The sequence below is a fragment of the Meleagris gallopavo genome, chromosome 6, assembly GCF_000146605.3.
Source record: "Meleagris gallopavo isolate NT-WF06-2002-E0010 breed Aviagen turkey brand Nicholas breeding stock chromosome 6, Turkey_5.1, whole genome shotgun sequence".
Classification (NCBI taxonomy): Eukaryota; Metazoa; Chordata; class Aves; order Galliformes; family Phasianidae; genus Meleagris; species Meleagris gallopavo.
The window spans coordinates 1,628,021-1,642,298 of NC_015016.2; the positions used below are offsets into that span (position 1 = coordinate 1,628,021).

Consider the following 14,278-nt stretch of genomic DNA (forward strand, 5'->3'; position numbering starts at 1 on the left):
ATGCATCACTAAGAACAAACAGTATTTGCAAAACCATAGGGATTTGGGGGATGAACTCAGCACATTGTTGCATTCCCAAGAGTGGGTTTTTAAGCTGCTGTTTTCAGGAAGCAAAACAGAACATAGTTTTTCAGCAACTTGTTGGCTTTTTGCTTCAAAAATTATGTTGATGTAAACACACATTCAACGTCAAATAGAAGTTCTCTAGTGGATAGCAGGACCCTGCTTTGCTTCCACCTGATTTTTGCCTTTTTACCTTTTATTTATTTTTATTTTCTAAATTTGAGCTCAGTTTGCCCCCTCCTTACAGTGGGACAGGGATTTTAAAGCATTTTAAAGACAGCATAGAAATCGTTCCTGATTATGAAAGCAGTGCCTGGAGCTCAAACAATCCCCCCCCCACTGAGTATCCTGAAGATGCCTAAAACCTTCTCCTGAGCTTGGAGGCAATTTTCCAAAGAAAAACAGCATAGAAAAGTGCTTTGTGGAGCCCCCCACCCCATTTCTGCAGGCTGGGGCCCCAGAAAAAGCAGACTCCTGCTTTTCTAGGCAGCAAAAAACAAGGAGTTCTGCTAACCCTTTTTTTTTTTCATGCTACTGAACATCCCTAAATGCGCTTTCCATTATTGATAATCTGGTTACATTAATTGCCAAAGCCATTAAGGTTCTGCAGAGTATAAAAGGAAAAAAAGGAATCTGCAATTACCAGCTCCCAAATGGAGTTAAAATCTGGTAATAAATGCAACAGCGAGGGCTGCTCTTGGCCATGGCTGTTACAGACACATTTAATTCCCTACAACTCTGAGCTCTGTGCTCAAGGATAGAAACTCAGTTATAAATCCAAACTCACTTCGTTTTCATTGCTGGGCTAACGAAGCTCTTGTCACCTGGAACAGCCCCATCAAAGCTTCTGCTTTTCACTCCCTGCTAATGTACAATGCCCAGACGTGCTCAAGGGCTTGCACAGGCCTGTGAGGCAGCTAATTGCTGTAATTGACCAGCTAAATGGCTGGTTTGGTACCCTTTGGAAACCCGAGTCTTACTCTGGCAGCAGAAACAAGCAGCTTTTGATCCTGCATAGGCATTGCAGGGAAATGCAGGTTTGATGCAACGGCAGAGCTGGAGGAGCTGAGGTGTGGGCTGGGAGATGCATAGATTTTCCCTGAAGAGTGTTTTAAATCAGTAACACCCGTATTTTTGGTGCAAAAGACATTTTGGAATAGTGGACAAGGAAGTAACCAACAAAATGTGTCTCAAAGTACCACAGCAACAGAAAGGAGAACATGGAGATCAGGCTGGAGGCAACTCCAGCTCCTGAGCAGTGATATTTGACATCTCACTGCAGGATGGTTTCCTGACATTTTCCATCTGTTAGCACTGGATTTCCTGTTGGTTGTTGTCTTCTGTGAGATGCTGTTTCCATCCCGCTGTGCTTTGGAATTGGTTTGAGCCCATGCAATGGTGACAACACTTATGTCCCTGTCACCTGCAGAGTGCCAAGAAGAACCCAAACTGTGGAGGTTCCTTGCTGTGAGGCTTTTATTCATTTATTGGAGGTTTCTGCCCATTCTGTGGGTCTTTGCTACTCTTCCATTATTTAAGAACACTGATGTGGAATAGAATCATAGAATTACAGAATCAGTTGAGTTGGAAGGGACCCTTAAAGGCTATCAGGTCCTACTCCCCTGCAGTGAACAGGGAAACCCACAGCTCCATCACAGCCCCTGACCTTGAGTTTCTCCAGGGACTCCAGGACATCCAGCTCATACCTCAGTTCTTGATATTTTACTCCCCAAAAGCTGTGTTGATTTTTTTTCCACACAATCCCTATCTCTGGAGGTATTTAAGAACATGTAGACATGGAAATATGGGATGTGATTTAGTGACAGGACTGAGTAGGTCTTGGACTACAGTGGATGTTCCCAATAATTAAAGCTTTTACACAAAAAACTAAATTAGAAGGAGCGTGCTGCCACTTCTGGGATTGTGATGTAGCAAACCCAAGGCCAACAGGGAAAAAGAAATGAGAGGTAAGGAGGAGAGGGGTGAAGAAGGAAGGGATCGTGGATGGATGGGGACAAACGTATGTTGCAAAACAAAGAGAAGACAGGCAAAAGAGGCCGGTTACCTCTAAGCAAGCAGCAGGGCTAAGTAAACCCAGTCTGTCTCACCTCCTTACAAATCCTATTTCAGCTTTTTTCAGGGGTGGTGTCAGCGCTGCAGTGATTCCAGGAAAGGCAAAATAAAGTCAGGGCGGTCACGCTGAGCTCACGTTTCCTCTTGCACCACTACGAGAGGTTCGTTCCTAGAAGCCTGAGTCAAACTTCTGGCGCAATGGGAACTGCCCGCCGTGGAGCAGCGGTTCTCGTAAGTGTGTTTTCTCTTTTGCTCTTCTAGATAATAGAAAAACCTGGAGAGCTTCCTTTGGGATGGGGTTAATTTCAGAGCTCAGCCTACGTATTTCTTGGGAGGATTAATCACTTCTTTACTCTGCAGCATGGGATATAGTGTGAATATCTGTGCCGGTGCTGTATGGAGGAGGAACGACAGAGCCAGGAGAGAAGCAGCATCTCAGAGAGTTGAAAAAGCCCCAGAAGTGGGGTTGTGGGGTGGCTGCCCCAGTGTGGGTGCAGGGAGTGCTGGAGCTGTTTGGGAGTCTCACTGGATATCAGAGTGGGTGGAAAACTTTGGCTTCCTCCCATGGACGTGTAGTGCAGAATGCATTCAGCTGCAGATAAGTTTCCTCCAAAACATGAAGCAGAAAAAAAAAAAGCTCATTCTCAGAAAGTTTTATTCGGTGCTGTTGTGCTGTGCATCCATCTGGCTGCCACCTGGTGCTCGCCAAGGGAAGGTGAGACAGGAGGAAAACATCACAGCTGAAGTTCAGGCCACGCTGAACTTTCTCTCCTTTTCAGCCAGCCTGGGATGGACTCTTCAGCAGTGTCAGACGCAGGATCACAACAGGTATGTCCGTATCTTTACCTTTTGCAATTCTGCACTGAGGGATCCTCAGAACCCTGCTCCAAGCGTTGGGTTCTCTGAGATGCAGGGGCTCCTGCTTCAGGCCCTTGCACGAGGAAGGCCTGGTTCTGGTCCTAGCTGCCTTTGGGGATCTTGGTCATGGGTAGGGTTAGGATTAGCACAGCTTGTCCTGGGAACAGTAGCTTCATTTTCACTTGGTGATTCAGTCGAGGAGAGCAAGACAGGAGAGGCCGCAGGCAGGGAACTGCACTATACATGCTTTGGGATTGCTGGAAAAATGGGTCTCAGAGGAAATGAAGGCAGGTTTGACCATGATGTGTGCCCCAGGGGTGGTGGGGACATCTACAGTCAGTCTGACTTCTGTGACAGCCTTGGTTTGCTGTTAGAGACTGGAGTCTTGGTTATTAAAACCCACTTTGACCTTCATGATACCAACTGGAGGTGGCTCAGGCAGATTTCAGCTCCCACTGTAGGAGATTTCATCTCTTCAGTAACAGACATTATCCCATTTGGGTGACTTTTGGAAGACGACTTCCTCGTGATGCTCTCGTGGTTGGAGTTTATTGAGAATCAGACTGTGAAATTAGGAAGTTCTCTCAATTATTGACCATTTCCTGAAGTCTGGTCTGTAGCTGTTGGAACCAGTGTGCAGTCCTCGAGCACAGGAGGAGCAACTCTAATGCATAGCCTTGGGCAGGGGCTTCAACCCACCTCTTGTCTCATCCTTTGATTCCTAGAACTGACACAAAGAGGGGACCGTGTTGTACCAGGAGCAGATACTTTTTGCTGTTTTGCTTCTGAGAGCAACCCTACCAAGCTAAAGGTGCTGGTGGCAGGTTCTGCTATGCTGAAAAGCAGGATGTCAGTTTGGATATTAGGAAAAATTTCTTCTCAGAAAGAGTGGTAATGCACCAGCACAGTCCCTGGGAAAGTGTAGATATGGTCAGTGGGGATAGGTTGGGGCTGAACGGGGTGATCTTAGTGATCTTTCCCAACCTGAATGATTCTGTGATTCTGTGCCACTTTCTCAGTAGCAATCCTGGTGAATACAGAGCAGTACACAGCTGGGTGTGGTGCTGCACTTCACATAATTTAGGGTAGAAACTTCCTCAAAAGTCTGCCGTGGTGTCAGAGGGAAGTGGTGAATCAGCTCGGAGGAGACCATGCTTTTCGTGCATGGGAGCGAGGAAACCTAAAGTATGATTTTAAATGTTTGTGTCTATGGCTGTCTTCATGCTGTACGCAAAGGCCAAAGAGTGCAGGACATGCAGCATGGATTTAAACCTATAAACTGAAGAAAACATTCCACATTTGCTTTTCCTGCAATTGGAGTGACCTTTTGAAATGCCCTGGTGATCCCCTTCTCTTGTCTTTTGCTCCTAGACAGCCACTTGCCCTATACAGCTTCAAAGCTGACAACAACAGCTACAGCATTGCTGGGTGACCAAGATTACACTGCCAATCCAAGTGACTACCCCTACGAGTACCTGAATGAGGAAGACTACATGCTTTATGGCCTTTGCACCAAAGAAGAGGTGGTCTCCTTTGGCAAAGCATTCTTGCCAGCTTTTTACACCATGGTTTTCCTAGTTGGATTCACTGGGAACGTTCTCCTATTTACTGTCCTCATGTATGTCAGTAAGAAAAAGAAGATGGCAGAAGTGTATCTGCTGAACCTAGTGGTTTCAGATTTTCTCTTGCTGCTAACCCTTCCTTTCTGGGCCCTGTTCATTTCTCAGTGGGTGACCTGGGATCTGTTGTGCCCAGTCTTCAATGCCATGTACATCATGAATTTTTACAGCGGTATCTTTTTTGTAAGCTGCATGAGTCTGGACATGTATCTGCAGATAGTTCATGCTTACTCTCCTCACAGCTCTGTGACACGGAAGAAGTCCTTCCTCCTCCTGTTGGTGTTGTGGGTCCTCTCCATACTCCTCTCCATTCCTGATGCCCTCTTCAGCAGCACAAAGAAAATGCATGACGAAACCATCCTGTGCATGCATGATTACGGCCAGAAGCACTTATTTTGGAAAGTTGTCTTTCAGGTCACTCAAAACATCCTAGGTTTCCTTTTGCCTTTCTTCTTCATGGTGTTCTGCTATTCCCGCAGCATGTGTATCCTCACCACGTCTCGGGTGCCTGGCTCGAGGAGAGCACTTCGCTTCGTCTTTACTCTGGTGGCTGTCTTCTTTATCCTGTGGTTCCCTTACAACATTGTCCTCGTCCTTCACTCCCTGCAATACGTTGGTTTGATCCAGAGCTGTGAAAGGAGTAGGCATCTGGACTATGCCATACAGATCACAGAGAGCTTGTCCTTTGTCCACTGCTGCCTCAACCCTGTGCTCTACGCTTTTGTGAAGAAACGATTCAGGTTGTACTTACAGAAGATCTCTCAGGCTTTCTGTAGGAAGGGCACCTTTGACATCCAGCTCTCAGAGACAAGCCGCTCTTGCAGCAGATACACCGATCAGGTAGAAATGTTGAGCATCACCAACACATGATAAATTCTTGCTGGCTTTTGCCACGTGCCAAGGCAATGTGCTCAGCCAGGCTCACCCCTTAGCCTACCAGGAGAGACAACAGGAAGAACAGGCACTTTTAAGTGGGTCTGAACCACACTGAAGCGTACTGAGCAGGACACTGTGTCTACCCAAGGGATGGATCCTTGGTTTGTGATCAGTTTGATCATCACAGTACCAGAATTCAGACCAGTAACTATCAGTAAGAGAGAGGAAAAAAAAAAAACAAAATGAAAAAGCTCAATGGAGACCATCATTAACAGACATCAGTTTAACCTCTCCTCACAGTGGCAGCATGGCCTTAAACTGAAGAGCATGGATGGCTATTAGCCAATTCTTATAACTGATGTGGTTTTACAGTTCAAGGTTACTAGTTTGTTGACCTTTATTTAAAAGGTACTGTTCACCCCAAATGCTTTTGAACTTTAGCTGGGCTTTTTCCATCCTAGAAATCAATTCAGCATGTGAGTTGGCTAGAAATGTGCAAATAAAGTTTATACCTTCAGAGCAAATACTCATCACCTTCTTGATTTTATTGCTAGACAGTGTTACTGATAGGACTGAGAAGGGTTTTCAGTTGAACAAAAAACATGCATTTGTTTTCACTGCCGTTATTGCCATCATCACTGCCGTGTGTTTCCAAAATGGTAAAGCTAGGATCTTCACTTAAAAAAACACCAAAGCAAATATGTCGGTGATGCTACGCTGTGACCTTCACTACATGGATCAGGTCTGCGGCAGGGGTGTGGAAGGAAAGAACAGCTGGCAAACAAATCTGAGATAGATAGAGATCTTCATCTCCTGATCTACCCAGGAGGGCCCATGGGACTGAAAAGAGCTTATGATGGGATGCTTAGGGGAAGAGGTGAAGGTAGAGAAAATGAGGGGTGGGAATGAGGGTGGGAAAATAGGGAGCAGGTAAGAAGCAGCTTGCCCTGTGCATGGTCATCTCCTTACTAAATCCTTTTCCCTAAATCTCACCACGTAATGCCCCTTTATCCCACATGATGCTGCTGCAAGGTCCGCATGCCAGCAGCTGGATGCCCAGTGCTGCACTGGGCACAAGGGACGAAGTTCCTGGGGTCCCCCCACCTCAACAGGAGACAGTGAGGAGCAGAAGGCAAAATGAGTGGAGCTGCTGGAGACCTTTCCTTCTCTTGGCATTTGAGATCAGAGTAGCTCAGCTCTGTCCCCACCTTGATCCCAGTTCCAGCAGCACTTCAAACATGTGGTCCTCCTCTCTTTTTTCCAACCTGCACTGCATGTATGTAGCTGAATGTTAAGTGCAGAAATTGGTGAGAGGAATTCTCCAAAGACCCTTTTTCAAAAACAGCGCAGCCTGGGAAAAAGGTTTGGCTTATACTGCTGCAGAGCTCACGCTGACACCCATCCACTTTATGCAGCAGCCTGTTGACTGCAGTGGAATCTAACATACCTTTCACCTTAAAAGCCTCTGTGTGTCAGCCGAGGAAAGAGATGTCCTCATCCAAATTGGAAAAGCAAATAATTGCTGCCAATCGGGGCAGATGCTGTCAGCTCTGCATCTGCGTATCAGCTGAGTGGGATAAAAAGCACTCTCCTCACTCTGGGTCAAAACCCCGGCCAGGAAAAGGGCTCTGATGGCATTCTGGACAGTTTTCCTCTGTACCTTGGTGGCATCGCTGCTTGGGGGGCTCTACCTCCTGGGGGTCTTTCGGAGACGAAGACCCAATGAGCCACCTCTGGACAAAGGCATCATTCCCTGGCTGGGTTATGCACTGGATTTCAGAAAGGACAGTTCAGGGTTTCTAAGTAAGATGCAGAGAAAACATGGAGATATTTTCACAGTGCTGATCGGAGGCTATTACTTTACCTTTGTGATGGACCCCTCCTGCTTTGGAGCCATTGTGAAGGAATCACGGTCTAAACTAGACTTTCTGACCTTTTCAGCTAAATTGGTCCTCCAGGTTTTTGGCTACAAGTCCGACAAGAACATCAATAGTGCTCTGCATGCTTTTAACACAAAGCATCTGATGGGAGAAGGACTCAGTCTCCTGACACAAGCCACCATGGACAACTTCCAGAAACTGATGCTTTTCAAGCTGAGCTCGGGAGAGGAGAAGCGACCGTGGCAAGAGGCTGGCCTCTTCCACTTCTGCTACAACATCGTCTTCAGAGCTGGGTACCTGGCTTTGTACGGCACCGAGTCGCACCAGGGGACAGGGAACAAGGAGAAAGCTCACGAGCAAGACCTCATCCACTCCAACCAGCTGTACACCGAGTTTCGGAAGTACGACCGCCTCTTTCCCCGCCTGGCCTATGCCGTGTTGCCTCCCAAGGACAAAGTAGAAGCTGAGAGGCTGAAGAGGTTCTTCTGGAATGCTCTGTCCGTGACTAAGAGTTCTCAGAAGGAAAACGTCAGTAGGTGGATAAGTGAACAAGACCAGTTTTTGGCAGAAAGTGGTGTCCCTGACTACATGCGGGACCGCTTCAAGTTTATGATGCTGTGGGCATCCCAAGGCAATACAGGCCCTACTTCCTTCTGGCTCCTCTTGTATCTCATGAAGAATCCAGAAGCTATGAAGGCTGTGAAGGGGGAGATAGAGAAAGTCTTGAGGGAGCATGGCCAAGAAGTGAAGCCAGGAAGCCCACCAATTAACATCACCAGAGACATGTTAGCCCAGACTCCTTTTCTGGACAGTGCCGTGGAGGAGACCCTGAGGCTGGTGGCAGCCCCAATCCTGATCAGAGCCGTCCTCCAGGATGTGAGCCTCAAAATGAGTGGTGGCACAGAGTACACTCTGCGCAAAGGGGACCGACTGGCTTTGTTCCCACACCTCTCTGTGCAGATGAACCCAGAAATCCACCCTGAACCCCACGAATTTAAGTATGACCGCTTTGTCAACCCAGATGGCACCAAGAAAGATTTTTACAAGAATGGCAAACGGCTGAAATACTTCAACATGCCTTGGGGGGCTGGTGTATCCATCTGTCCTGGGCGGTTCTTTGCTACAGCTGAAATTAAATTGTTTGTGTCCTTGATGCTGACCCACTATGACCTGGAGCTGGTCAACGACAAAGAGGAGATTCCAGCCATAGATTCAAGCCGCTGGGGATTTGGAACCATGCAGCCTGTTCATGATGTTCAGTTCAGATACCGACAACGTGTTTGAAAAAGCTGTGGTGTTCTGTTTGTTCAGATGTTGCTATGAAATAAACTGCCCGAGTTGGTGGCTGCTGGATCCGTGTGGAGCCAATGCCAATATGTTCTTATTTGCTTAACAGTATGGTGGCTTTTCTCTTTGTCTTCTTTGCATGTAGCACTGCCCTGCGTCACCCCTTACCCTGTCTGGGTAGGGCAATAGAAGCTCACCTGCACACCCACAGGGGAGCCCAGAGGGACAACAGTGAGGTGGAGGATCCCAAATAACACCCTGCTGGGTTACTCCCAGCTCTTCACAACGGCTACCAGCCTGTCAGAAACCAACTTGCACATGCCAAGAGGAGAATGGGGATGTAACGGTAGGTTAATTAAGGACAACTGGGAATCCAGATTAAGGATGAATGCCTGAGCTGGATCTCTTTGGGTCTGTCCCACCAGAGCAGCAACCCCACAGCCCAGGCATGAGGGCTACTGAGATTAGTTACAGGGATTGGGATTAAGGTGGGTTGCTGTTAAGGGGTGAGGCATTTTGTTGGGCACAGAGGAGAGGCATGTGGGGTCTGCAATGGGTTTATGGTGGGATGCTTGAGGAAGGAACCAAAATGATGAAAAGGAGGGATTTAGGTGATGCGGGGAGGAAAGTAGAGTTATAAAGAGTTAAAAATGTGCAGGTATGTGAAAATAGTCAGCTCATCCATATGCTTGCCTTTCCAGACTTTTCCCAATCTTTCCTTAAAGACTGCCCTTCTGTGAGTGGAGAGCTGGGGTCTGGTGTGCAAACCTGGTTCCTGATGTCCTCCCAGCCTTTCCTTGAGACTCATGGACTGGCATTGTTCCCATCTAATGCCTGCTGGGGGTACCTCTTCCCTTCTTTTTTTTTTTCTTCCTTCAGCAGCCAAGGGAACATCAGTCCCCACAGGAGTTAAGTCACAGCACAGTGAACCAACTTAATGCAGACGCTGCCTTTGGAGGTTTTCATAGAATGGCTTAGGTTCACATCCCTCCTGTGCTGGGGATCTGCTCCAGATGGGACCTCACAAGGGCAGAGCAGAAGGGGACAATCACCTCCCTGCCCCACTGCTGCTCCTCTGTTGATGCAGCTCAGGATGCAGTTGGTCTTCCAGGCTGCAAGAACACACCGCTAGCTCATGTCCACCTTTTTGTACACCAGAACCCCCAGGTCCTTCTCTGCAGGGCTGCTCTCTGTGAGCTCTTCTCCCATCTGCGCTCATATGTGGGACTGCCCCAACCCAGGTGCAACACCCTGCACTTGGCCTTGTTCAACCTCGTTAGGTTCTTGTTTGCCCACTTTTTGAGTTTGCCAAGGTCCCTCTGTTATGTACAATCAAGGACCAGAACTCAAATGTTTTAATATGTCTCAAAACATCAAAGCCAGATTCTGCTTTCTGTTGTGAAGGATGGGGCTATGTTATAACTGCAGCAACTGAGCAACTGTTGTAACTTCTCCTTCTGGTGAAGGCAGAGTTGCCCTAGGAAAAAAATAATCTGCATTTTAGTGCTTTGCTGTACTCTAGTCAGTGTGTGCGTTTAGTTACTGCTTGTAGTGACTTCAGATCAGAGTTGAGAGTGGGTTCTGAACAAACATGGACTGGGTTTGGGAAAGAGAGAGAAAAACGATGAGAATGGCAATGATTCAGCAAAAATATCTGGCTTTAATTCCTTGTCAGAATAGGTAATTTAACAAAACAATATTGAGTCTATAAAAGACTTCAGACATGCTCAAACGCATGCAAGTATGAGAAGCAAAAATCACTTAATTTGAGGAATAGTGTAAAAGCTCCAAATGGGTTAATCTGCAATCAAAGGTTATGCTTGGATGGGCTGTCCCTTGGCACCGAGCAGTCCATCCCAAAGCGTAGCAGTAAGAGGAAAAACCAGACTGTGCCAACAGATACCTTATAGGTCCTGAAAGGTTCATAGACCACACCTCATCATGCTGTCTTCCATAACTCCTCGAAACCCAAGAGAACCAAGTGTGAAATCTGGCCCTAAGACCTTGCTTTTCTCTTCTCCAATGCACTGTGAAGAAAGTATTACCTTAATGTTCAAAGATGTACAGTCTGAGAAATCAGTGTCTGCTCTGCACAGCACAGTGGGAACTGCTTTGCTCCCAGTTTGCTCCGCACACAATGCAGGAGGAGCAGCCATGGTGCTGCAAGCTTCAGGTCTGGGGCAACATCGGTTAAATATGTTGGAAAAGATCCCCACTGGCTAAACAATATCATGTCTAGCATTGAGCTGTAACAAGGATTTCCCATCCTTGACCCTCTGAACACAGTGAGGTGTGGTTTGAGGAAAGCCTGTGCTTAAATGCTGCATGTAGGGAAAGCTCAAGAAACCCAACTGCACCCATAAATACATCACTCACATCAGAGAAACCCAAAGGAACACAGAGGTTATAGGTACAAAGCAACGACACAGCGAACACCATCCGTCCTCAGCAGGTCTTGAAGAAAGAGGACTGCAGCGTTCAGGATGCCCTGGGCTTTCCTGAAGAATCTGAAGACAAACTGATGTAGATGCAGTGGGGCAGATGAGGGGTTGTTGTAAAGTCCCGTGTGATGGGTAAACCAGTCATCTAGTTCTAATGGGAGATTTCAAATACACATGCCCCCCCAAAAAACAAGTGTTGTAGTGTGGTGTCTACAGACCACAAACCCCTTGAGGAACATGACCAGCTCTGCAGCAACAGCAGTGCAAGTGCCCATGGAGAGCCAGTAGGCTCTATGACAGGTGGTTAACTTGAGCCCCAGGGAGAGCAGGCTACAGCTTTGTGAGGATTAGGGTGGGACAGATGTGCAATTTATCAGTTACTGGAAAGCCCCAGTGCTGTTTCCCTCCCTGCATTCACCCTGTGCTACAGGTGCAATGTGCTGAGCCTGGCCAATCGATGTCACCCGGGTCCCATTGCCAAACTCTGTGTCTGACACAAGGCAAAGACATCACGGGACACATCACAGACATGGCAACACAGCACGTGTTGTTGACAGGGACTCACAAGGTCTCTGGTTCAACCCCCTGCTCACACTGAGCTGCTCAGGGCTTTATCCAGTTAGATCTGTACATCCAAAACATTAGGGATACATTGCTGCCTGGCATCAGACCCCAGGAGCGCTGTGCTCTGCACTGTTTCCCCACAGTGAATCTTTCTGACTTATTTTCTGTTTCCCCACTCCCACTATCACCTTCCTGGAGCTCTTTTCATATCAGAGATGTTTTCCCTTTACAATAGTTTTCCATTTTCTTTGGGATTTCGCAGAATCACAGAACTGTAGGCAGAATCACAGAACAGTGAAGGGACCACTGGAGCTCATCAAGTCCAACCCCAGGAGGCAGGCAAGAAGCCCACCCGTCTCTCAGTCCTTGTAGCAATGGGATAAGCGATCCAGTAGCATATGAAAGTGCATGGTGCTGGCATCCTGGGGACAGGACAGAAGTCAGTACCCAGTGTTTGCACACTGACTTCAGGGAAAGATTTGCTAAGCTGCTCAGGGCTAGCAGCTAATCCCATTCAGAAGGGGCTCTGCAAAAACCTTTCCTGCCTGTTCCTGGAAGCACAGAGCCAAGTCACCCACGTACTGTCAAGTTACCACCTGTCAGCTGAGCCACGTTAACTAAATTTCAGCTCTTACCAGGTGGCAGTGGGTTAATTTGCTTAGCTGTGCTAAACTGCATTCAGGAAGAACAGTCAGCTCAGATCAGCTGATGCGCAGTAACTCGACAGAACAGTTTGCTACCAAACACAGAGCAGAAGGGGAGATGATCCGTGCCTATCACCACGTTCCCTTCACTGTGCAATCATGAGGCCGTATTTGGAGCACAGCAGACCCCTTTTCTTTTCCCGATCAGTGAGGAAATTTCTCAGTTTGGTGGTGGGAAAGGTAACCAGCGCTTGTTGCCTGTTGTCCAAACCCGTCTCCTGGAGCCACGGGCTCTGAAGGCAGTCGGAGGCTGATGGTCTTCCCCTGGGACAAAGGGGAGAAGGTCAGTTGGGTTTTCTCTCCCAAATCCCAAATGGGAGAGGAAGAAGGGCCAGGGGAGCAGATGCTGCCTTACCAGGGATTTGCACACAGGGTGCTCTGGAGAAATGACACTGCTCCTCCGGAAAGACCCGCGTAGCACCGCGTCAGCTTCACCTTCCCCTTCCTGGTGGTTCTCAGGAACTCACAGGGCACATCAGAGCTGACGGGGTAGTTGGCGCTCAGCCTAGCCCGAAACAATAGCATTATCAGCACAAAGGGCATCGCTTGAGATGCTCCTTCTCCTGGGAATTCCCATCCAGGAGGAGGTCATGGCAGTGCAAAGAAACATCACATGGAAAACAGAATCCCAAAGTGCAACATTCTTCAGTGGGCTTCATGACTTCAGCTGCTTTTCTGCTTGGTGTAATTTGAATTTTCTTGTTAAACTGGGGGCATTTCAGATGAGGCTGAGCAAGAAAAACAGCAGCTGCTGGGCTGCAAAACCACCTCCTTATTCCACTTGGAGATGTGATTGGGACTGGGCATCCTTGCACAGTGCAGCCAGCTCCACAGCCTCTGCCACATGTCTTTGGTGGCATTGCTCAAGGGAGAGACTACTACTGATGTTAATGTCTGAGTGGTACAGCTCCCTTTGTTGATGACTTGGAAATGGCACTTTTAAAGCCAGGGGTATGGAAGGACAGGCTGACTTACATGATGAATGCCGTGATTCCAACGGACCAGATATCAGTCTGTGGGAGGGCTCCTTGCTCTGTCAGCAGTTCTGGAGCTAGAAAAGCAACTGGGTGTGAGCCAAGCTCCCCTCCAATGCTACAGCACCAAAGCCAGCACTTAGCACTTTTATGTTTTGCTGCCTTCCTGAGGATGGAGAAAATCTTTCTAGTACAGGGAGGTTAACTAATCTCAGTCATTGCTGAAACAAAACCATGAGAACATCAAAACAACGGGGCTTGCTGGCAGTAACACTACAACCTTGAGCATAGGACACATGGACACCAACCAGAACAGCATTGGCCATGATTTCTGGCTCTGTCCTCCATGGCCTGGGAACTGCTGTCATCACCACCCACGCCCATCAGCTCACCACAAAACTTCTTGCTGGGGCCAGCTGCAGTCTCAGTGCCTTGCCCAATGGCTCAGCCTATCTGTTTATACTGCAGATTGCATACAACATCAAGGTTGCCGTGAATGAACTCTGTACTCACCCATGGTTTCAACATAATCCATGCATTTGTCCATGGTAATGACCTTGTCTTGTGTGTAAAACTGTGCATTGCCAAAATCCAGGAGCTTCAGCAGGTTGGGCTCAGTGATGATCATGTTTTCAGACCTGAGATCCAAGTGCAGGATGCTGTGTGCATGGAGGTACTCAACTGCACTGAGGATCTGCCACAGGTAATCTCGGACCTCCACCTCTGAGTATGATGTCCTGGTAGAAGAAAGTGGTAGAAACCAGAGGTGTCGTATCTGCGTGCCCAAGAACATCATTCTGTCCCTGCTGTTATCCTCCTCTGGCTGTATGATCCAATTAAGCTCTCAAGAAACAACCCTAATAATTTCAAAAATCATGTAATCATAGAATGGCTTGGGTTGGAAGAGACTTCAGGGATCATCTACTTCCAACTGCCTGC

At 47.7% G+C, this 14,278-nt stretch overlaps 3 protein-coding genes across 4 annotated transcripts in view; 2 read left to right on the top strand and 1 right to left on the bottom strand.

Moving 5' to 3' along the window:
* Nucleotides 1–413: 413 nt before the first annotated feature.
* On the top strand, nucleotides 414–6,382 carry ACKR2 (atypical chemokine receptor 2). 2 transcript variants are annotated; one of them, XM_010712263.3, is made up of 3 exons: nucleotides 414–2,367; nucleotides 2,916–2,964; nucleotides 4,366–6,382. In XM_010712263.3, the coding sequence occupies exons 1-3, from the start codon at nucleotides 2,335–2,337 to the stop codon at nucleotides 5,481–5,483; spliced, it is 1,200 nt and encodes a 399-aa protein (XP_010710565.1). In that variant the 5' UTR covers nucleotides 414–2,334; the 3' UTR covers nucleotides 5,484–6,382. The 2 variants fall into 2 exon arrangements, with proteins under 2 accessions (XP_010710565.1, XP_031409678.1); XM_031553818.1 differs by lacking the exon at nucleotides 414–2,367 and having other exon boundaries at nucleotides 2,384–2,964; nucleotides 4,370–6,382.
* A 644-nt stretch (nucleotides 6,383–7,026) lies between these two features.
* LOC100546803 (7-alpha-hydroxycholest-4-en-3-one 12-alpha-hydroxylase) lies at nucleotides 7,027–8,767 on the top strand. The gene has a single exon (XM_003206880.4). The coding sequence runs from the start codon at nucleotides 7,121–7,123 to the stop codon at nucleotides 8,651–8,653; it is 1,533 nt and encodes a 510-aa protein (XP_003206928.1). The 5' UTR covers nucleotides 7,027–7,120; the 3' UTR covers nucleotides 8,654–8,767.
* Nucleotides 8,768–10,296: 1,529 nt separating this feature from the next.
* The window catches only part of OBSCN (obscurin, cytoskeletal calmodulin and titin-interacting RhoGEF), a 170,471-nt gene continuing 166,489 nt past the window's right edge, over nucleotides 10,297–14,278 (bottom strand). Inside the window, 4 exon segments of the mRNA XM_010712264.3 lie at nucleotides 10,297–12,629; nucleotides 12,721–12,870; nucleotides 13,341–13,416; nucleotides 13,853–14,076. Coding sequence (XP_010710566.1) covers nucleotides 12,452–12,629; nucleotides 12,721–12,870; nucleotides 13,341–13,416; nucleotides 13,853–14,076 — 628 coding nt within the window. The 3' untranslated portion in view covers nucleotides 10,297–12,451.